Source organism: Leptopilina heterotoma, unplaced genomic scaffold, assembly GCF_015476425.1.
Source record: "Leptopilina heterotoma isolate Lh14 unplaced genomic scaffold, ASM1547642v1 Lhet_180, whole genome shotgun sequence".
In the NCBI taxonomy this organism is placed as follows: Eukaryota; Metazoa; Arthropoda; class Insecta; order Hymenoptera; family Figitidae; genus Leptopilina; species Leptopilina heterotoma.
The window spans coordinates 2371303-2396183 of NW_025110897.1; the positions used below are offsets into that span (position 1 = coordinate 2371303).

Sequence of the window (24881 nt, forward strand, 5' to 3'; positions counted from 1 at the left end):
AAAAAGAGAGTTTTTTAATTTTTAACTTCCTTGACTCAGTGTGATCGATTACATCAAATTCTTACTATTTAATTTATTAAAGTTAAATAAAAAATTTACTCGTCATGTCTGTAGAGATTCATATTTTTTAAAAGAGCAAATTTTATAGTAGTAGCAATAATTATTATTTCCATACTATTAACTTGCGGATAGACGTTAAAAACTTTTTAGATATGATAGTCATTCAATATTTACACAGTAATTTAGTAGTTAGGAACAACAGACATTTTACTGTTTTTTAGTCAAAATATCATTTCATTAATGTTTCTCCATGATGGACGGATTGTTTATACTTAAAAATTTAAGCCTGCAATATTAACTTTGATTAATTTCTAATAACTACATTTACTGCGTTTTGTATTAAACTTTTTTATTTTGCTTGTAAGATTATACAAATTATATAAAAACTTATTTGCCGCTCGACGGTGAAAAAGATCTACCAGCCAAAAAAATTATAGATTGTGTTTATGATCGGTTTACCTTTATTAGTAGAGCTTTTTTTAAGTTCATAAAATAAAAAAATTTTATTTAATATTTTGAATGTAATCAGAATTTAAATATCATTAGTGTGTACTGAGAGTTGATCCTCTTTATATGTATTATCACTTCAAAATTAACATTCATAACCCACAATTTTTTGGGGGGTGGGTCTCTTTCACCGTGGAGCGTCTCATAATTAAATTATTTAAAATATATTAAATTGTAAATAAATATATATATATATATATATGTATATGTATATGTATATACAATATACGTAAGCGTAACATGAATAGCAATCGACGAAAGCAGTAAAAGCATTTTGGTAATGAAAAAAGTTAAATTACTTATTTTTCAGCAGGTCTATCACTATGACAAAGTTGTTTCTATATAGAAGAAAGTTTCAGGTACATTTTGAAAGTTTTGAAAAATTGATTTCTTCATTTGAGGTTGCAAAACACACAAGTTAAAAAATTGTAACTAACTGTTGTGAATGAATTGTTAAACAATAATAAATTATCATAATTTTGGGAAATTTTAATAACATCAATTCCAATTCTGTCTATATTAGCAACCTCTAAGAAATATCAAACTACATTGCATATAAAAATAGATACTTTATGATAAAAGATATCTTCTTGTTCATTTTATTAAAAATTAGCATTTGTTCCTATATTCTCTTTCTTGAAATACTTTTTACAGCTTTATATTCTTTAAATCAATCTTAATATATTCTTCGAGTAAGAGTTCAATCATGATATTCCAAATTGAATGATATTGAAAATATCGTCGGATTAGTGCAATATTTTGATATCACACTTGTTAGGAAAAGAAAGAAGAACATAATTATTCAAAAAAAGAGGCAAGAAGATGCTTATTCAAAATATAAAGCAAAAACGTTCCAATTAGAAAATTAGCTTTTTTAGTTAGATTTTAAATTATAATTTCATATCAATAATACTTCTTCTATTAGAAAAATAAAATATCAGGAAAAGTTAAGTAACTATTTATAAAATTTAAATAAAAGTACAATTAGAATTGGACAGAAAAGGTTAATTTCAGAATTGGTTGGTTTTTCCCTTACATTCTGAACAGATATGTCCTTGTTTTGTTTTCCGCATAAGTATAATATTGCACTAACCCGACGATATGTTAATTTGCCTAGACTTTGGGCAGAGAGCAATAATATTATATTAGTTTTAATCATTATGTTTATTTATAAGTTATTTTAATTAATTATGTACCTATTTATACTTTTAGCAATCTTTTTTTCTCTCTTAATGTATTTTCTTCAATGTCGCAAAAGAATTTTTTTTGGAAAATAGCCAAAAGAAGCATTATTCCTAAACTGTTCCAAGTGAAAAAATGTCCTGGAACGTACATTTGCAAATACTTGAAGCTCACTTAAAAGTAATCAGATTAAGAATCTTCACACTCACCGTAACGATCTCTTTATTCTGATATGCTTAGTATGAATTCTCCGTTAATTGTCTTGAGAATTGGGAAGTAGAATTCCCATATAAAGTTAAGTTCTTTTAAAAATATTTATTTATGAACCATCTTAATCGAATTACTTAAATAGAAGCTACAAATTTCCATTAAATTATATTTAAAAGTTTGAGCTATAAGTGAGATCCCCCATGCAAGATGGTACGATCATCTCTACATCAATGAGATAACGTAAGATGTATGTAAAAAGAAAATTTAGAATAACCACTTAGGTGTCAGAATCATCTAATTTTTGGGTTGTCTTGTTGAAATTAAGTACATACGCCTAATGCTAGCTTGTGAATTAACGGATAATAGACTTGGCAAATTTGTTCGCGAACGCAAAGCATAAAACAGAAAAGGATAAACAAAAATTGCTGGCCTTCTCTATTTTATACTCCACATCCTCGAAAGGATAGAGTCGATAAGTTTGTACGTCAGCTAATATTTATAGCCTAAACTGAATAGTTAAATATAAAACATTTTTTGCTTAAAAAAATTCAGAAATAATGCTCCATATGTATAGCACAGAAGTTTGTATTATTAGGAAAAAATTTCGTTAAAGCAAAAAGGTTCACCACCTCTTTGTTTTAACGAATTTTTTCCCTAATCATTCACGAGTTTATCATTCAACGGCATTATAGTAGTGCATGTTTTAGTAGAACTTTGATAATGGATTTGAAAATTGCCCTTCCTAATTTTTTCTCTGTTCCTTAGACGTCTTAAAAGTAATTGCTTAATTTTTTCCTTGCAAACAAAAATGATGAAAATCGTGAATCCCTGAAGTGAGTTCACAATGTCCGTAATATAAAAAATCCAACTTGGTTCATCTCCAAGAAGCCATGATATTATTTCCATTGACCAGTTAATACCCATTACAATAAAAAGTTTCAGATATAGATTAAACCTGTAAAATATTTAAGGGACATGAAATTTTATGAATTATTCTCTTAACGAAGTTATTAATTTACTTTGCATACATTTAAGCACTACAAGCTTAATATATTTAAAAAATTTACCATTGTTTGCTGTCATCGTGACGTCTGCTTTCGCTACTTCTTAAGTGACATATTGTATCCTTTTTATGTTTTGAGATTTTTATAGAAGTTGAAATGAATAAGAACATATTAATTATCACAGTAACACCCATTGGACAGTAAAAGTAAAATCCTTTTGCTAGCTCCTCTATAGGATAAAAAAAATTATGTACATTAAGTTTCTTCTAATATCTTATAAAAAAGGGTGGTCATTCATATACTCCTTTTGGAGTTATTTTCAAAGAATCGATTGCAATGATGCAATCATTGGGAAGTCTAGTTTTACAGTGTTATACTTAGCACTCGAGAGAACTTCGTCCAGATCGAGAATACAAAGGGGAATCATAATCAGAAAAGGAAATCAATTTGAAAAAGTGGTACAGAACCTGCTGTATTGATATTGTTTATCATAAAAGAAATATTATAAAAACATTATAAAAATTATTATAAAATAAATATTTTATATATCAATACAGCAGGTTCTGTACTACTGTTTCAAATCAATCAATTCAATCAAAAGGGCCTAGTACGAAATGACAGTAGAAGAAGAATCTAGAAGAAAGATTTTATATATCAATGCAGTAGGTTCTGTACTATACTTTCTTAGCCTACAGAAGGACGATAGGATACGTCAGTTAAAAGTCAAACTGGTATATTAGCTGCACCAGATGATTCTAAAACCACGATTCATGCATACGGAAGTTGCAGGTTGATTAGAAGGGTGTTGTGATGATGCTTCATGGAAAGAAGTTTTTACTCTTAAATACAGTGCACGACATAAAAAAACAAAATAGTGCAAATATAGGGCATTGTCATTTTTCGTACGTATATTGCTCTCTCTGTCGGTGCGAACTTGCAGAATTGTGATCCGAGCATCGTAATTATGTGTATCGTGCTCCCAAAAATTCTGTCGTTTGAGAAAGACGCCAACAGAAAATTGAATTTATTTCTTACAGAAAAAGTAATCAGACATTAGTTATCATAAATAATAGAGTCTAAACCGAGGCAAGCTCCATTAAAGAAGCTTTGAAAAGGTCAGAGGGATGAAATAGTTTTTGTTTAAACAATTGTAAATTGAAAATATCAAACACCTATATCAGTTTTTCTAATTTTCCTACGAATTCAATTGTTTATTTTTAAATACAATTTTAAATGCAATTTTACTAAACTTTATTCTTTGTGACTTTTCGTCTAAGGAGTTACATAAAAGTTCTGTAATCATTACAGAACAATCATAGCTCCTTGAAAATAAAAAAAAGGTTTATACAAAATAAAGTGTTTTAAAAAACGCATCAAATTGTTAAAATTTGTTTAAGACTTACCCTGAAACCAACACTTATCTTTGTTAAAGTCGGGCTTTATAAAATTATCTGGAATGTTTGGAAGCGATTCCATCAAACAACAACCGAGCGTTAATAGTGAAGAACATCCCCATGCGTAAATTGAATACAAGATAAATTTTCTGCTTTCTCGTTGCTTATAACTTCCTTGTGAAATTCTAAAACCACTAGAACATAAAAATAAGTCGCTGGATTATAAGGGGGAACTTAGTATGCGCCTGTATAGGTAGATAAAGTGATCATAATACGTCTGACTTGCATAAAATAAATAATCTACGTTGAAAATTCTTGTCTAAGTTTAAATATAAAAGTTCACGTCAATTTTCTTACAAAAGTTTCTGAAACTGGGATTGAAACAGTAAAAATATACATGAAGTCATACAGGGTCACGCACAAACATTTTTCCATTTAAGATATTATTTACTAGTTCATGTACGTGTTTGTGTACCAGTCCGTGTATCATAATTTCTTTAATTTAGAAAATGCTAACTCTTATTATAGCACTATAAAACTTTATACATATAAGTTAGTTGCGATTTATTAACTCGTTTTATTATTAGCAAATTTTGCAATAAAATCTTATTCTCTGTATGAAAACAAATAAAAAATCTTGTTCTTTATATTAGTTTCTTTATACGACTCGATTAGTCTATATAAAGTATATTTATATTGTATTGGAAATTAAGAGATTTAATCACAGTTAAAGCTAAAAATTTCATTTTTTCCATAAAAATCTTTTCTTTATTATTCAAACGAATGGATTGGACAGTTAGCGACTCCAAAAACATGAGATAGCCTACTTGATTATATAGGGGATTTAAATAATAGTAGGTTTTGTCATTTGTCATTTCATTTAATTTACTTACCTAAAAGTCCACCATATGTCAAAACACATTACGTTTAGCCAGAAGAAACTAGCAATAAATGAGAAGTACATGATGTAAGCTGGAACAAAAAACATTTGTTTAAAGGATTAAAGTGTGCATATTAAGTGCCCAAAAATACATGCGAATAATAAAAAGTTGGAAATGTTATGCTCTCACCCCCAACAAATTTTTTATATCGAAAAATACCTTTATTTTTCTTATTCTTTCTTTTTAATATTAAGATGTCAAAGGTTTCCCGTGCATAATGCATGGGGAAAAAACTTTTTAAAAAAATGTTCACCATTTTGAATTTTGGAGATCTGATATCAGCTTCATAGTCATCAACCTCAAAAACCATCGAGTAAAAAGTTTTGGACTAATGCGTCTGTTTATTTAACTGAAAATGGCTTTGCGTGTATTCACTTCACGTTTTTAGGCAGTAAGTCTTCGCCACCAAATATATACGAATGCATCAAAGAATCATCAATTTGCCTAGGTATTAAGTGGAGTGCCCGATGTAAATTCAGCATTTAGATTAATCATATCACATCAGAATGCAATTACGGCATGAACAAAAAACATTGCAAAAGTCAAGCGTAATTTAATATACAGTAGAGACCCCATTACCCGGACTAATGAATGCAGGCACCTATCCGAATAATCGAAAAAAGTACAAAATAAACGAATTTTCGATTTATAATTTTAGGTATTTATTTGCATATGTATTTAAATATAGACTGAAACGAAATAAAACTCTTAAAGTCAACATTAATGAATGTTTAGTTAGAAATATTTCAAAAAATCTACATAAACATTTTCTTAAAATTATTAAAAAACTTGAAATACATAAAACGCAATGTTTCGTGTGAAAATTCAAAATTTATGGTATTATGGACATTTGTTTGATCCCCCTTCCCCCATCGTGGACAATCGTTGATTTTTGACGAGCATCCCCTTCCCCCAAAACTCCACGTGGTATTTAAACAACCCCATTAATAAGCTGTGCTTTTATGGCTCATTAGTTAGAATTGATTTCACTTTCTTAAATTGCTTTCTGTCGCACATATCTGCGAATCTAATTTCTCTTTAAATATTTTTTCAAACACTCCCATTATTTAAAATTAAAGTCTCAAAAATTTAAGATATCAATTTATAAATAATATAAAATAAATTATAAATAATCATATAATTATAAATGACATAAAATTAAAAATATTATCTTTTAAATATAATTATACTAAAGTCTACCACGTAGAAAATAATAAATCAAATTTAATTTATTTTGCTATCTACATTAATAAAAATGATTATACAAAATTAATTTTTTTAATTATTGCATCCTGATGTGATAAATGTGAATGCCGAATCCGCAACGCAAATAGACGATTCTTTCATGCATTCCTCGATGTGCCGTCATGTCAGTAAGCTTACTGCCTGATTCATTTACTTGTCGCGAAAGGGTTAAAATATGCAACAGTATGTGACGCGCTCCAATCGAAGGTACCTAAGATGAAAATCATTTCAAGTTAATGCTTGTGTTATTTCTATCATAATTAAAAGTTTATAATTATTTAATTGTGTTAATATAAAATCAGTTCTTATTCATTATTTTAGATGTAATAAAGAATTGAACATCAGCGGTTCATATTTAGACTTGATCTTCTTTGTGTACTATTATTCAAAAAATTACAAACGTACACTAAAATTTTGTGCGTTTAATTTCATCTATTGTTATATGTTATTTATATTTATATTGACGATATTTAAGAAGTTTAACGTAAAGCATCTCAAATATTTTTGATCTCAACAAACATTAAGAGTAAAAATTTCTGAAGTAGGTTTCTTATTTTGCAAAATATTTTACAGCATGTCAATATAAAAATATTCCTGAAATGCGTTGACAAAAAAGTTAATTTTTTATTAATTTATTTAACAATTTAATTTTTTTTCCTGTTTTACTAAATTTGCGATTACTTTGTAGCTAAAAATAATTTTGTCGATTTATTTAATGTGGTTTTTTTGAAGAAGTAACTGTAAACACATAAATTAAAGAAGATATTTTTTTATTTTTTCATTTCGACTTTCTGGCTAGTTTATAAAATTTAATATAATTTTGTGGGCACATAAAGAGATAAAGTCTCTTTGAATTGCAATAAAAATGTCCATAAACCTTTATTGTTTATGGGTCAAACCATTATATTTCGAATAAAGTCGTTGCGGCCTAATTTTTTAAAAAATTGATTTATATAGAAATGAATCTGTACGACCTCTGGGGCTCTGGAGAATGAAATAAAAAGAATTATGTTAAAATATTTATTACTTTTCTTTAAATATTAGTGTAAAGTGGAGAAGGTGCTGAAAAATGACACTTTTTAGCAATTAGAAAATATGTGTAAAAAAGCATAGCAAAATTCTTAAAAGTGCAAAAGGAATTATTGATTCTTGTTTAAAATTAGTTGAATTTTTGCGTAATTTGCAAAATTAGTTTCTTTAATGGACCTACTTTAAAAACATATTTTATCTATTATTTTTATATGTTCACTAGTTTAATTATTCAAAAATAATTAATCAACTATATAATTGTAAACAAGATATATTTGTATTTCATATTATTTCTTAAAAAATGAATTTATTTCCAAATATTTCATTTATAAAAAACTATAATTTTTGGTAAATTAAAAAGATTTTTTTTAAAATCAAATTTTGTCATAGCAATTTCATTACATAATTAGCTTTAAAATAAATTAATCAATAAGTTTCCAAGCTTAAATTTATCTTTTTACTTGACCTTTACATTAAACGTATTAGAGCAGAGAAACTAGGAACCAGAGTTTACAAACTTATTAATAAAATCATTTATTGAAAACATAATTTAATAAAACCATTTATGGAAATACATATATAAAATACACAAAAGTTATTCCTTTTGAATTTAACTGTCGAAGACCAAATTAAAAAAAAATGTTAATCCGACCATATGGATAAAAAAATTGTTTATCTTGCCCAAGGCGCATGTAATATTGCGTTGACATTATTGTAATATTACATTGGATTCTTAGTATTACCTGTAATATCACAGTGAACTTACTGGGATATCAAAATTTCTGCAGCGTGGTAATATTATATAGTAACATTATACCTAAATATTAATTGTAATATATTTACGTAATGTTACATGTAATTTTACTTCTTGAAGTGAGATAATTTTTTAAAAATAAGTCAACGTGAAATAGAAATGAAAACCAATAAACAGGGGACATTTTAATTTCCTGTTCGCAATCGGCATTTTCACTCTGTAAAACAATCACTCGTTTTATTTTTAATGCCAACTTGGGTCAATAAACGTGATTTCAAAAAATTCAGAAGAAAAGAATTCACCAGAAGGAAAAATAATTCACGGTAACGTCTCAATTCGATTTAAACGCGAATCCAAATTCAGCTTATGTTACTCGCAATTATTTTTGTTACTATATAGATATTTTTTATTTTCTGGCACTTGCTTTTTTTAAAAAATCGCGATTTAAAAACTCGTACATTTTTGGATTGTCCGCGTGCAGTACTAATAGAGTAACAGATATTTAATCTCCCATTAAAATTTTTAGTTAGAATATTTATATTAGCCAGAATTTTGTTAGATACAATTTTCATATTGAATGCAGCATTATTGGAGTGACTCTTGTGACGCCACTTTGTGTCGGTTGCAGTGGTTTATTAGGAGAGGAGCAATAAATAAACAAAAATCGCGCTCGGGTACAAATCACTCACAATCAGTTTGCATCGAACGGCAGAAAAACCCCTTCAGATTAAATTTTTTAAAATCGATTGTGCATAATTTGTCTTACAATATTATTTAAAGAAATATTAAAATAAGTGTTATAAGTTTTATTTTAGAAGATTAATAATGATTTGAAGATAAAATTAGGAATTTTTTATTTTAATTCAAGTCTTATTCTGTTAAAAAAGCTGCTGTATTCAATTGGCAAAAAACTTTTTTCTGGAATGGATTAAAAAGGGGAATTTTATTTATAATTATTTGTATTATTACTTCCTCATAGAGGAAGTATTGTAATACCGAAATTTTTCGAGTTCGATTTTTTGACATATCTTTATGTTATTTGACCTCAGGAGTTCAAAAATGACATTTTTATAAAATGTCATTCCGTATGTGTGTTTGTGTGTGTGTGTATAAATAACATCACATTTTCATAAATATCTCGAAATCATAAAGAGCTTTTGGGCTGGATTTTTTTTTAAATTGTAGATCTCACCTGCGGACATAAAATGAGAGTACTTTGAGATAGATTAATAAAGTTTAACTAAATTTTTTTTGGATTTTTAATTTTGCAAAAAAACGTTTTTTGCCCATAACTAAAAAAATGTTAGGACACCTATAAATGTTTTTCCATGATTTTGTAGAGTTTTTTTAGACGCATCTTTTGAGCCCTAATTGAACATTTTTCGTCCATATTAACCAGAGATATTAAACTTTTAAAAATTCAAAATTTTGGAAAATAAGACTTTTTTGAAAATTTTGTTGAAAAATGTAGAAGTAATCTTAAAATTATCGTTACCGACTTGTAGAGCATTAAAAAACGCTTCGATTGACCTATTTTTGAACCTACTTCGATAATAAATTTCGAAATTATTGGTATTTTAAAAACCAAAAATTGTGAAAAATGACATTTTCTCAACTTTTTTGTTTGAAAATTTTTGTTTAACTATTAAATTATTGTAACTATCTTGTAGGGTATTTAAAAATACATTGATTGACTCAAAATTCAATCACTTTTACTATATTTATGAAAAGTTATTCATATATTTCTATTATTTTTATCTCTATGAGGAAGTAAAGTGTTCATGAAATGAGCACCAAAATTATAAAAAAAATACAACTTGGCAGCGGTTTTTTATTATTATTTATTTATATATTTTTTATTTTATTACTATTATTTTAAAATTCACCTTTTAGTTTTTCAAAAACCTATAAAATTTGAAAATATAATTTTTTTTATAAAAATATTGATATTTTGAAAAAGATTTGTTATTTCATTGTTAATTCTTAAATATTTTTAAAGAAATTTGTGTCATTGAAATTGTGTTTTTCTTATTCGTAAGAAAATTTCCTACCGATTTAGACATTTTCTGTATTATTTCGGGTCAAAGAAAAATTTCTTTGATTTAAAGAAATTATTCATTATTCTTGTTTCGTTGACTAAATCCCACTTGATCCACCTCTATAGATAAATGTCTGTCTGATAAATTTATCGCATGTCATTTCTTATGGCTATCTGTCAGTTAAAGTTAACCGAAAACTAAATCAATGAGGGCTAAAAAATATTTCTTATTTAGTTTAAAAAAATCTTCAATATTTGAATCAGTCTACGCGTAATCGCAGAAACTTCAGCGGTGGCGAAAAATGTGAAGAAATGAAAGAATTTCTTTATTTTAAAGAAATATTTTTTTGGGCGTACAATCACATTTAAAACATATAATATACATTGGATGAGAAATAAATTCTAACGCAAAGAGGATCGAACCGATTAACTATGCACTTTAATCTAAAGCATTAACTATACTACGCTACAGACGCAGACGGTCATCCATAGTACAAGAATCCTGTAAAAGGTCGAAGTTTATGTATGCAGCACCAAACATTACTAATATGCTATATTTATTAAATGTGATTATAAAATTTTCATAATTCCCATTTTTTTCAACAATCATATATTTTTAAAACTTATGTTAAGTATGGCAAAAGTTTTTCTTTATTTTATTTGAATTTAAAAATTTTATTTTCATTCCACAGTACCATTGCAGCATGAAATCAACTAATGCAAAAACGCATATAGATTGTAACGATATTTTTGCGCTTTAAATTAATTTAAAAGAATTCTTTAGCGTTTATTTTACTTGGATTCAGATTTTTGAGGTGCACGTGTGTTTTTTTCTTATATTAGACCAACAGGTAAATAAAGAGGAATATTGATATGAACCTATGCTGGTTAGTGGTTTTTACAAGATATGAACACCATATCTTTTTACAAATCTTTGCCTCCAAAAACTGATACGAAAAACAAAGTTTTATACTGAGAATTCCTTTCGTAAAATAAAAAATGAAGAAAAAGTAGGTACTCACCTAGGAAAAGGCAGACACTGTGATGCGATAGATACTCAAAGTCAAACTTGTGAATAACTAAGCCAGTATACGCTGCAATGAGACTAGCCATATGACACATTAATGTCTTTCCATGTAAATTATGAAGCTCTGGCACTATTGCATACACCATGAAAGTAATTAGCAGAAACAAGACAGAAATAATCATGCCAATTGGATGAGTATTTTCGGCAACAGTTTTATAGTCGTCTTCACAAAGTACGGCTGAGAAGTTGTATATATAATCCGTCCAGTCCAAGCAGTAATCAGAAGGTAAATAATACTCTCCCGACCCCCTTTCAAGTGTACCATTCTTGAAGAGGAGAAACATATCTTCAGGATACTCTGGATTGAGGATTATTCTCGTCAATCCACTTGGACACACAACCATACTTTCTACTATGTGAAAAGCTTCTTCGAAACTACCAGTCTCCCACAAGTCAGGAACTAACTTTTGATTATCAAGTCTCAACGAAGGTAACGAACCATTAATAGTTTTAAAATCAACACATGAACTTCCATGCAACACTTTTCCAACTTGACAACATTTTCTGATGCAGGCTTTCGATAAATAATCGCACATACATCCATAAGTATTGTTACTTTCATGGTCAACCCAATAAAAATCTGGTAAGTAAGATGCGTGTCCATCGATCAGAGTTTTGTTGGTTAATATGGTGTAATTGGAGAGACGTTTTGTTAGTGCCGTGGGACAGGGTAAATGCTTCATTTCTTGACAACATAATTGCATTACAATACTGAACAGTAAAATAAGAATACCAAATTTGTTTCTACTCATTGCTATTATTTTCATTTTTGTATACATTTTAATAATTATTATTCTCTATAAACACCGCTAATTTAAACTCCATTGATTAAAATTAGTACTCTAATTATTTTAAAGTCATCACTTTGCAAACGTTTAATTTTAATAGTAACGTTTTTAAGTTGTTGATATTAATTCGTAACTTTAAAACAATACTCGAAGACGTTATAAACTACATGATTACTCTAATTTTTAAAATTATTGAGAATAATGAAAGTTCCATTTAATTGTTGAATTTATTAAATTTCCATCATTATAATTGAGTCCATTTAATTATTGAATGCCCTCTCTAATGCATTTAAAGAATTGAAAAATTTTGAAAAGGAACTGTTTCTGTCAACTACTCGCAAAGAACTAGTGTAAAGAGGCATGCGATTGTTTGAATGTCGATAAGAGCCTGTATAAAAGCAACGGTGAGTCTTTGCGCGGGCGCACAGAAACATCCACTTAATTTAGGTTTTCAATTCAGATGAAGATAAAAATATCTAATTTCTAATTAATAACTCTTTGAGAAGCACATTTTTATTTATTCGCGCATAGAAATTAATTAAAAAGCTGCTGAGAACAGTAACGAAAATCAATTTCGCAAACATTTGTAAACTTTTGTTATTGATTTATTTTTTCATTCGCATAGGAACTTGCGTTTGATATTATTTTTAAAAAATTGATAAGAGAATTGCAAGAATAACATATGTTCACATTTTCGATAAAACATTTGTCTATTATATGCTATTTACTTTATTTGCAATTCGCGTTTTCTGTTTTGAAGTCTCTTTTTGAAAAAAATGAGGCCACGTTTTCTGGATTCTCTTACCATTATATTATTTATAAATAAAAAATACTATTAAAATCGGTATTTAATAAAATTCGAGGTTGTGAAATATTTATTAAAAAATACGTTATTTTACATAACGCACGATCATTTAAAACGAGTTACTGTTAAAATATATAGAAATAATATTTGAATTTTGAGCAATCTGCCATCGCTGGAGTTGACTGCATAGAAACGTCATGGAATCTACTTATATTCTTCTCTGATCTCTATTCTTACACCTCTATGGTTGGCTAAGGAACTGTTTATACAATTGTGACGTAACACAAAATCCAACATCCTTCCTCTTTTTGTCACCTTCTCTCTTCTTTTATATGTGACTACGCAATATTTTTGAAACCAATTTAAAGTCTTTATAATTTTTATGTTATAAACTTTTATTACATTTTTCACTTACAGGGTTTACAAAAAGTTGTTTAGTTTTGCTAACAATTTCTGTGTAATTGGTTTTACTACTTTTGATGTAGTTAAAGAATAATAGTTCAGATGACTAAAAAAAGTAGTTAAATTACAAGAACAACTACAAAATCTGATCACACCAATTACATTATTAGTTCTTTTTACTACTTTTCGGTAGTCAATATAACTTTTTAAATAAATTAAGTTGAGGACCTCAAGGCCGGATTTACTTGACAGGAGGCTCTAGGCAATCCTGGTGGGGGCCCCTTGTAAGGAAAGGGTTTTTTAAAAATTTAGCAACATTAAAATATTGAGTAAAGTATATTTTTTATATTAATTAAGCGAACTACTTAAATTTCTAAACACTTGAGGGGAGGTTCTCATTGCGGAGGCCAAAATCACCACAAACTTTGACAATTTTTTGCGGGGAACGGCTATGACTTAGCGATGTAGTTTTTTTTAAATAAAGATACATCCTTAAACTTTTAAAACATACCCAGGTGCGAATTTAGGTTGGCCGCCAGAGTTTGAAGGTTGGCCCAAGGTTGGCCTAACTTTGGCAAGCGAAGTTTTGGTTGCCAGAGTTTGCCCAACTTTGGCAAGTACTAGTGCCCACAGTTGGCCCGACTTTGCAAGCCAACCATTAAATACAGAGTTTAGCCAACCGTCGGGCCAACTTTGGCGACAAAGGTTGGCACAACTCATCAGAATGTCGTTCAAAAGACTTTCAGTTTCGGTTGGCCGAACTCTGGGCCACGGTTGGCCCGACGGTTGGCAAAACTTTGTCAAATGCAGTTTAAATGACTTAAACTTTCTTGGTCGGCCGAACTCTGGGCCAAGCGAGCGTTAGATATTTTCGAAAATGTATGTATGAGATTGTGTTTAATAATAATAGGTAAAGGTTATATCTGATGTTCCCGCTAATAATAACCTGTTAATTGTTTAAATAATTTAGTTTTTTTAATAATTTTTTACCTTTGGCAGTTGAAGTTGGCCAAACTTTTAAAATTGTGGTTGGCCCAACTTACGCCTCTAAAGTTGTGCCAACTTTGGCGTCAGTTTTTGGACCAATCATTGAAATGTATAGTTGGCACAACATATGCATTTTAAGTTGGGCCAACTTCGTTAAAAGTAGTCGGGCCAACCATCGTCGCCATTAGACGGTGAACCGTTATCATCTGTATGGTTGGCCCAACCCCTGGCACGAGAATTTGGACCGACTTTGTAAAAGTTGGCCCAACTATGGGCCGACCAAAAAATCGCACCTGGGTATATTTTATTTTCAAAAAAATGCGAAATGGCGGCCAATATGGCGCATCTAGAAAACGATGTTTTTTTTAAATAGGGAAAAGGTGGGCATTCTACACTGCGCAATTTTTAGTTTAAAACAAAAACTCAAAATTTTTTTAAAGATGGCATTATAAAGAATAGGTTATACTTATAAAATAGTTAAAAAGTTAAACAAATGACAAAATGCCGGACACTTTATAAAAAAAACTGCGTTTTTGCATTAATTTTTCATGTTTGACCTCTTGTAAAAAATCTCTATTTTTAAACATTGCATCATATTATAGGTATAACCCCAGTAGAATTTAGTTACCTTTAATTAGCCGCAAACCCGAAGTTGATTGATTAAATAGTTTAGACTCTACGATGCCCACGAGTTTGAAAAATCAGCGGTTTCGAGAAAAACGCGTTTAAAGTTTAAGAAACATTTTTGTGTAATAATTGTATTCTTTGCAATTCTTTGTTCAATTTGCGTATATGATAAATAGGGGAGAGTGGGGCAAAATGGGGTAGGCGGGTCAAATGGGGTACCTCTGTTTTTCCATGATAGGTACTTTTAATTATTTTATCCTCGACATATATAATTCATGTTGATAAGAAACTGTTATTAATTATGAAGACACTCAACAAAAAATTTTTTTTTGAAAGTTATACAACTTTTAAGTTAAGTTTAAAGCAAAAAAAATATGAATGTTTCTTGAAATTAACGTGCTTACAAAACTTTTTGGGATAATGCATTTAATTTGGCAAGTGTGGTATCTTTTTCAGTACTTATTCTAGAGTAATTTCCAATAGAATAGATTGTTTAATTGTTTACAATAACTTGTAAACATTGCATTTTGTTTTAATATGCAGTGTGGGGCAGAATGGGGTACCTAAGTGTGGGGCATGCCGGAAGCTACGCCGTTTCATTAAAACTATTTAAAAACATTATATTATGTATATATTTAAAGGTTTCCTGCAGAAGAAGCGATATTTTTGTTTCGAGACATTTATACTATCGATGTTTCACTATCGATATATTGATATTTTGCAATACCGATGTTTTTTTGTTAAATTCTAATAAATATTACTTTTTTTTTCATAGTAATATAGAATCCTACTTTTTGTTTGTGTTTATAATCTCATACAACAAGAATTTAATGAATTTTGAAAAAATATTTCATGTTTTGTATACTTATTTGATGCCACCATTTGGGATTTTAGCACTTTCTCAGAAAATACGATATAAGTTCTTTCAAAAATTTTTTTCTCCGCTATTATCATAATTTCCTCAAAGCTAAGTGTACAAAGAACAATTTTGAAGTTTAGCTGAATCGGTTTATTCGTTTGGTTCTCTGTAAACAGACAATTTCAAAAAGGTACCCCATTTTGCCCCACTCTCCCCTATCTATAGGTTTTAAGGGTCGCTGTTTACGATTCTGAGGTCAGATTTGCAAAATTTTTAAAAATCGATTTGATTTGCCTGACATTTGTTACTCAGTGCTCGGGACGCCGGTGAGTTCAAGACTCTATAATAAAAAAGAAATCAATTTTTTTGACTCCCGCAATCAACCCCCTCCCCCCTTAAAATTTCAAGGCGCAAAAAGCTTTCACAAAATCATGTATTTAGTGTCCGAGCGAAAAATAATTTAAAAAATTATATTACAACTAAGAAGTTTACGATGGCAGGGGTCTACTTCACTGACAACCAACTTTAATAAAAATTTGAGTGAGTTCGTTGTCATATAGTGACCCTTTTTGATATCACAGCAAGGCAAACTTGTAAGCTATGTGTCCCTATTTCAACTAAACAAGTTTTCATGCGTGTAAGTTATTTTAAAATTTTCGCATAAATACATGTTTTGTCCTTTTTTGAAAATTTTGTTTTTTTACTGGGGCTAAATGTTAAATTCTATTTATAAACCTACTAAAACTATTTTCTGATAGGTGTTAAGTAGTAGATAAGTTAAAGCATTACGTAAACAAGTAATTTAGTTAATAAATTGAAATGTAAAAAAAAAATTTTTTGGTTTACTTCACGTGAACGGTCTTGTTTTTTGACAGAGTACTTGCCTAATGTCAAATAAATAATTTTTAAACAAATAAACCCAAAAAAAATTTTTAACAACATGTAAAAATACATTTAACATTTCGCCCCAGGGTGCGTTTTTGGCTTTAAGAACAAACATAAAAAATCTGACTAAAGATATTTAGCAAATACCTTTAGGTATCTCTTCAGGGGACCCCAATAAGGACCTAAAAAAATCGCGATGAGAATAAATTCAAAAAATATACTTAAAAGTTGATATTTTCTTTTATGAAAAAATTTTTAAAAGTAGGGTGAAAAAAAATTTAAATATGGACACCATAAAAATGAACAGAATGTTACATAACTCCGGACATATTTATTTAGAGTGATAACACCCTTCTATAATTAAAATTGCAATGCTCTAACTATTTCCGTTCGAAAGATAATGAATTTTAACTGTTTTCACAGTTTAACCTTTCGCCCCAGTCTCCCCTATATTCTAATTATAATAATTATTAAATATATTTTAATTATAATATTATGTATTTATATACCTATATTCAATTAGGATATGCGGGACATTCTCTGTAAAACAGACACCCTCCTCTGCCCAAAATGGGTTTGAAAATAAAAGAACATTCATTTTGAAAACCTATAGCTTGGGATATGCAGTTACTTTTGCTATATGGCCTTTTTTATGTATGTATAAGCTACATGACATGCATATTCGTTAATGCATATTCAGTGGGTATAGATGTACCTACGTGTATATGTGAATTCTTCCATTCCCCTCATCAGTTCCTCTAGTACCTTATATTATTCCTGCAATTCGATAAATGCACGGCAGGTATAACTACACTACAAAAATTAGTATAGTTTTTAAAGTGCTTTAAAAAAACACTTTTTTCTAAATTATAAAATAGTATATTAAAATATATCGAATTTATTTCGACTATGTATATCGATTTCTTTTATATCTAAGAAAAAATAAAACACAAAAATTAAAATTCTTTCTTTGTTATTTATTTATATATCTATTAAATTATTATAGTTTTCAATTTTGATAATATGACGCAATTTTTACTCATATACCTATTCATAGAATTAAAAAAATGTCAAATTTCAGAGATTATGAAAAAATTTCAATTCTTTTCTATTCTAGCCTTATTACCGAGTATATGTACGTTTGAAAATAAGCACACGACTTCCGGAAAAGTTCCGAAAATATTCCGGAAGTCACTTCCGGAAATCTTTCCACATGGATTATTTTTTATCATTTTTAATTCCCTTCATATTATGGATTTAAGTTTACTTGTAAATAGGATTAGGTAATTAAATTGTAATTGCGTTTCTCCATTTGGTAATAAAAAGAAACAGAATTGATTTATGTCAAACAAATAGTTTGAACAGATTAATAAATTATTTTCTAATTCATCCAATCCAACAAAGCAAAAATTATTATACAGTTCATATAACAAAACTATTTTATTATCACATGATTGTTTTCATTAAAAAAGTAATAATAAAATTATTAGGAGTATCCATTAAAATTTATTCAGAAAACTTTTTAAATTCGTTCTTATGAATTTCTTCTACCAAAAAGTAATTGATAGTAGGCAATCTAAAACTGATTTATTCATCCAATTTCGATTATCACAAGCCAAGGAGCTTTACGGCACGAGATATATGTAACAAATAAAAATGATTGCATTATAAAGATGCATTAACCAATATAGGTGAAATTCACGTGGAATCATTTTTAAACATAAAATAAATGGTGTTAATCATGCTTTTGTTATTCATGCAAGTAAGAAAAAGTTTTGTCCATTTAAAAGAATAAATATTTCTTTTCTTGTAAAACATTAAATAAGGCAAGAAACTTGATGAAATTGTTGTTGCATACATAAACCCACACAGCATCGAAACTTTCCTATAAATCTTTAATAAATTTTTAGATGCGCTTTTAGGTGCTGCGCGTGTGAAATATTTGGAAACTTCATTTTTCTTCTTTCTCTTATTACATTTGCAACTGCTACTTTTCTATTATTAATTATTTAAAAAGCATATTGCTTCTTTATAGTGGACACTGCATATTAGTTTTAATGTTTAGGACATAAACGTATATTTATTATTGATTAGTTGATATGAAGTTCTATGAATTTCAGGGTCAAACAAAAAGTTTACCTGGTTACAGTAGGAATCTGATAAACTGTATAAAGCATGATCAAAAAATGTCCTATCTACATAGAAATAGTATGTAGCACATGTAAAAATATTCACCCATCCCAAACGTCCAATGAATTAAGATTACTGAAGCGTGAATTTTAACGCTGTATGTCGTGTTACTAAATTCAAAGGGATGTGTTGATAGAATATACAAAGAGTACACACACTACACCATAATTTAATACACCATTGCATTGCACCGTACCATTCAGTCCCAACTGTTTTTAATTTCAGTTATAGTTTACATTATTCTGTTAGTCAGTGATTCGCATAGTGGACGTTACAGTGTATATGTTTTATGTGATTTATTTTTAGTTCTCACCCACTGCAAATATTTTCAAAAATGTCCTTTCAAATTCATTATGCAGTAAATATTTTTTCTTAAGGTGTTCAAACAGAGTGTGGTTTTCAATTTATAAACAATATCATAAAATTATAACGTACCGTACAATTAATATTTAGATATAAAACATTTTTCTACGTGCAATCGAGATTTATTTGTTGAGAAAATCTTATGGATAATGATATTACTAATTAAATAGTTAATTAATTTATTATTATTAATAATTGAAAATAATTTTAAAAATTAATTAAATAAAATTTTACTTTATAATACTTAAAAATTATAAATGTTTGTATAAAAGGATTAAGTATTTACATTGCTTATTTTGAAATTTCCTAAGTGTTCTAACCACTTGTTAGCTTATTGTGAATCCAAATGACAAGATGAAATATAAGTTTTTTCTATTCAACATGGTTCATGCAATCACCATTCTAACAATTTTAAAAATGCTTGCTAATGGTAAGTAAATAATTTAAAAATATCTTTTTATGGTCCATACTAACCCTCTGCAACAGAATTAGAAACACATCATTCTCACCTAACAAAAAACAATACTAATTTTTGAAAATCTGCCATTTTAAGTGAGACCGGAGTTTACATGTATAATAAACAATACAAATCGATTAAAAATGCTTTTTTTCAATGATAGGATCATAATATTCCTATAGATTCTTCATCATATCGCTGAATACGAACCTATAACTTCGAGGAGGATTCATCAAGTCGAGATTTTGATAAAAATGATTGGTCTGTTAATGGGCACACCTAGTGTGAGTGATTGAAAAAAACGTCGACGGTCGATTTTTAGGAATTTTTTTCAGGGAAATTATTGCATCTAATTTTTTTTAAAGTTTTGTACATGTATATTTGTATAAATAGTGAACATTTTGTAATTTTTTCAAAGAAAAATATCTTTTTTTTAAAGAGTTATTCGCTATATCCAAAAAAAACCAGTTTTCCCACTGCTGCAGTTATTGCGGCCTTCTGAGTGACTGAAATTAAAAAAAACCAAAAAGATTATTAAACTAGAAGATATTTGCCGTACAATGAGGCTCCAGTTTTTTGATTGGATGAAAAATAAAATTTTGGGATGCCAAAAACCATCGGATTTTTTTGGCGAAATTTAAAAGCTTTTTTCAAAACTCCGCCATTTTGTTGCAATTCAATATTTTTTGACATCCGAGGGTCATTGTACGGCAAATATCATCTAGTTTAATAATCTTTTTGGTTTTTTTGATTTAGGTCACTGAGAAGGCCGCAACCACTGCAGCAGTGGGAGAACTTTTTTTTCGGATACTCAGGAGATAGCGAATAACTTTTTAAAAAAAAGATATTTTTCTTTAAAAAAACTACAAAATGTTCACTATTTATACAAATATACATGTACAAAACTTTAAAAAAAATTAGAAGCAATAATTTCCCTGAAAAAAATTCCTAAAAATCACCGTTTTTTTTCAGTCACTCACACTAGGTGTGCCCCTTAAGGATTTAATCATTGATTAACTTTTAATCGGTGTTGGTGAAACTGGCCCTGAGTCTCTCTACCTCTAAAAAAATGTTGGTACTTGAAAGCCATTTAGTCCTAAAATCGCTCCGTCTGCTGTTCCAACCCTATGGGCAAAAAGCCATAATTTTTTCAAAAACGTTCTTAAAACATTTTTAGAATGTTGCATGTCCGCCAAATAATGTTCCAAAACATTTTAAGAACAGGGATGTTTAAATAATGTTCTAGAACACATTTTGGCGGACATAAAACGTTCGAAAAACATTTTAAGATCGCTTTTGGAACGAACATGGTTTTCCTGCTCAGATGAAAGATATTGGGGCAATGGGTAGGAACTTCTGATACACCACCGTTTTTCCGTGTTAAAGTAAAGCTTCAACATTCAGTTAACAAAATCAAATAAAAAAAATTGTAAAATTATAACTTTTAAATAAATACCGTTCTATAAGTGCGCAAATAGAGTGATTAAACAGTGATTTTACATGAAAATGTTTACTTGATTCAGCTAGGGTTTTTTCCATTTGATACATTTAAATGAAGGTTCATTAACTTTATAATTTAAGCATAAGAAGATACTTCTAACTCAGAATTACTTTTTTCATTTGATTAAAAGCACGTTAAAACAGTGTTTTTTGGGACTTTGAGTCCACTTTCAAAATCTCAACGTGATGGGCACTTTTTAAGGTCAGATTTGTATTCAACAATGAAAAATTTATAAGAATATAATGGTTCTATCCGTGAATTCTTTTGGGTATCGCCTTTTGTTATTATTATCCAGGCTTCACAGTGCCTCTAAAAAGTATTTTAGGGAAAATAGGGGACTTTCAGTGGACCATAGAAATTAGTTAAATAAAGATAAAAATATAATTTATTTATACAGGGTTGCCACAAAAATTTAACTTTATTTTTCCCTGAGTTTTCCCTGATTTCCAAACACAACTTTCACTTTTTCCCTGACCCTAAAGAATATTCTCATTCACTATAAAAATTATTAGATCCTACTCAAAAAAATCCTATTATAAGAAATCTCTAAACGAAAATCTCTCGAAATATCTCGAAGTATAGTAACGCCTATCCCATTGGTTGCTTTCACTCGTGAGCTATACTCAATTGGCTGAATTCATATTTTCTATCTTTGTCTTTTAAACACTTGAAATAGAGAGGTTCATTCACTCACTATACGAACATATACTTACACATTAAAGTAAAAGTAGTGTGCGTAAAGTCCAACGCACAATAGGTTCGTGAAAGTCGTTCGCGAAAGAGACGCATGAGATAGAAAAGGACACAAATATATCTCTGTCCTTTTCTAACTCATGCTTTGCGTTCGCGAACGACTTTCGCGAACCTATTGTGCTCAGGCCTTAAGAGGGCTATATTCCCTTTATCCAAATCTTTTTCATCATCTTCGTCTTTCAAGTACTTAAAAATCTCAATCTATTTTGGAAATATGTTCGTGAAAATCGTAATCTTAATTAACGCGATTCCTTTAGATATAATTATTGACGTAATAAAGTGATTTAATCCAATTAAATAAATTATAAATTAATAAATATGTGCTTTTTAAGGAAACTTATTTATATTTCATTGATTATTATTGATAAGAAATTATTTAGATAAATATAATTGTTAAATAAATTTAATTGAATTAATTTTTAAATGATTAAGTTTTATATATTTAATTTGTGTAAATAATATTAATATAATTAATTTATTCTAATATAAAATATTTAAAATTGTTAAAATTAAATGTTAGAAAATGTTATGAAAGATTAAATTCAATATAAAAAATTTATACATATTTTAATAACTAATAAAATAATTAATTTTACTAATGTCTTTCATTGCAGATAATAAAACGTATATTTATCTGCTTCATCTGAGAAGTGTGTATTATCTATAAATTTAAAAAGATTAATTCTAAAAGAAATTATTAAAGAAATACATAAACCAACAGAGAAAAGAAGGTCAGAAGAAACTGACAACATTAATAATAAATAAAAGTGTTTGGTTATTAAAAGAATTTTATTATTATATAACGTTTTGAAATTAATAATAATTATATTATTGATTTAAAATAAAATATACACTACAGTCAGAAATTGTCGGTACGAACGACGGGCGAGCTAAGAAAAATTGCTGCTGAAATTAAATTAACATAGTTTGTTGTTACAAAATGATAGAAACTTGGTTCTTAGATTGTTTGAAAGCCTATTAAATTCCTTCGACTGATATATAAATAAAAATTATTTTATACTTGTCAGAGATTTTATCACTTAAGATATTTAAAAAAAAAATTGATTAATTTTTCAATTTTCGTGTAATATGTTTGTATGGCTGCACAGTCTAGAAAAATGGGGATCAAAATTAAAAACTCTTATAATATAACATAATCATTATAGTCTCAGCTTTTATTTAAGTCTTTGAAATTTAAAATTTATTCAACAGTTTTTGAAATATCTAAAAAATGTCCAAGTATGTTTTTCTAAAATTTGATTTGATTCCGAATCCTCTAAACTGAATGCATATTTTCCTCTTATATATGGTATAAAAATTAATACTCTTCACTTTAGAGGATTTTTCTCACGCATATTATTTACTAATTACGATTATGAACTTATGAAGGAAAGTTAATTTGATGCACTGAATTAAATGTTTTTAATTAAATAAATATAATTAAAAACTAATAGTTAATTACTTACAATTATTAAAATATTTATTCCTTTATTTATTTCATTTGAATTCAATTTTTCTGACATTTGAACATCAAAAAATTGTTTTGTTCTATTATTAACCACCAAAGAATAAAAATAATATACATTAAATTGGAATATTTTCCTTTGGAGAAGAAAACTTTAGAGGATATTAGAAGAGGATTTTTTCTTTAACTATGAGATTTCTCTTTTTAGGGTGCACGAAATTAGAAAAATTAATCAATTTTTTTCAAAATGTCTTAGGAGATAAATCTCTCAAAAATATAAAATAATATTTATTTACATATCAGTCGACGCAGAATTTAATAGGCTTTCAAACATAATATTTTTAAACATATTTTTTGTTTAAACCAAAACAGAAAATACATTATAATTAAATATAATTATTCAAATAAATAATACTTTTAAATGAAAGCAGTAGATATTTTCTGTATATTGGGATTAAACTTATAAACTAATTTCAATTACAAAATCATCTAAAATTATTTTTGTATTTGAATTAAGTATAATGTTTTCTTAGTGAAGTAGCTATCATTTTCCAATAATAAACTATGTGAATTTAATTTCAGCAGCAATTTTTCTTAGCTCGCCAGTCGTTCGTACTGACAATTTCTAACGGTATATTGTATTTTAAAATTTATTTATTATTAATTTTTTTATTATCCTACAATTTTTTGTTATAAATAAAATTATATTTATATTATAAAAAAGTTTAATAATAAATAATATATAAATAATTAATATATTAATAAGGGTGTCCAGCGGTCAGGGAAGTCAGGGAATTTTAATCAAAATCAGGAATTTTTTTTTAAATTTCATAAGAAATAGATTTTTTTTATTTTTTAAATTTTCAGCCGACCAGATACTTGAATGAGTGAATCACTTTCGTTTATTGGTTCTCTTTCATTTTTGAAATCATCATCAAAAGGCTTTTCTAATTTGGAAAACTTTGTGAAAATGACTTTAATTTTATCTCATGGGAACGCGGCTTTAGATCGTGGTTTTTCAATAAACAAATAATTAAATTATTTTATCTTTGTTTTTTTTAGATTTTATGTGTGTAATACTTTGTTTACAACAAAAGAAGGTTTATAATGATGATAAATAAAGTGTTTAAGTTCACTATCATAAAATTACGTTAATATTTACCAGCTCACATAATTTTTTTTGTTAAAGATTTGTTATAAAAAAGGAAAGGGAAGAGTTAAGGGAAAGTCAGGAAATTTTTTTCTTAGTACTTGCAGGACACCCTGAATTAATTATAAAATAAATGTATATGTATTTTATAAGTAAATAAAATTTATTTTTGAATAAATACCAAGAACCGTTTCGAAA

The 24881-nt window shown here is 28.0% G+C and overlaps 2 protein-coding genes across 8 annotated transcripts in view; one reads left to right on the forward strand and one right to left on the reverse strand.

The window, feature by feature from the left end:
- Nucleotides 1-24881, forward strand: part of LOC122499974 (beta carbonic anhydrase 1-like) — a 69092-nt gene that overhangs the window by 31262 nt on the left and 12949 nt on the right. For 2 of the 7 annotated variants that reach the window (XM_043608588.1, XM_043608589.1), the window contains exon 1: nt 19615-19787. The exons of 3 other annotated variants lie outside the window; for them this stretch is intronic. In XM_043608588.1, coding sequence (XP_043464523.1) covers nt 19712-19787 — 76 coding nt within the window. In that variant the 5' untranslated portion in view covers nt 19615-19711. Of the gene's footprint in view, nt 1-11818; nt 11882-11964; nt 12035-19611; nt 19788-24881 lie in introns of those variants that run through there. 2 more of the 7 variants (XM_043608590.1, XM_043608592.1) reach the window with 2 other exon arrangements.
- LOC122499975 (G-protein coupled receptor Mth2-like) lies at nt 393-12583 on the reverse strand. The gene is made up of 5 exons (XM_043608599.1): nt 11387-12583; nt 5251-5329; nt 4367-4551; nt 3027-3192; nt 393-2914 (listed from the first exon to the last, which is right to left on the reverse strand). The coding sequence occupies exons 1-5, from the start codon at nt 12228-12230 to the stop codon at nt 2614-2616; spliced, it is 1575 nt and encodes a 524-aa protein (XP_043464534.1). The 5' UTR covers nt 12231-12583; the 3' UTR covers nt 393-2613.

Excerpts from the sequence above, each read along its gene's own strand:
- LOC122499975 (XM_043608599.1), bottom strand. The coding sequence starts at position 12,230 with ATGTATACAAAAATGAAAATAATAGCAATGAGTAGAAACAAATTTGGT. Across the intron at positions 5,330-11,386 it reads CAGTGTCTGCCTTTTCCTAG|CTTACATCATGTACTTCTCA; the intron begins GTGAGTACCTAC and ends TTTTTGTTCCAG. Across the intron at positions 3,193-4,366 it reads AGATAAGTGTTGGTTTCAGG|AGGAGCTAGCAAAAGGATTT; the intron begins GTAAGTCTTAAA and ends TTTATCCTATAG.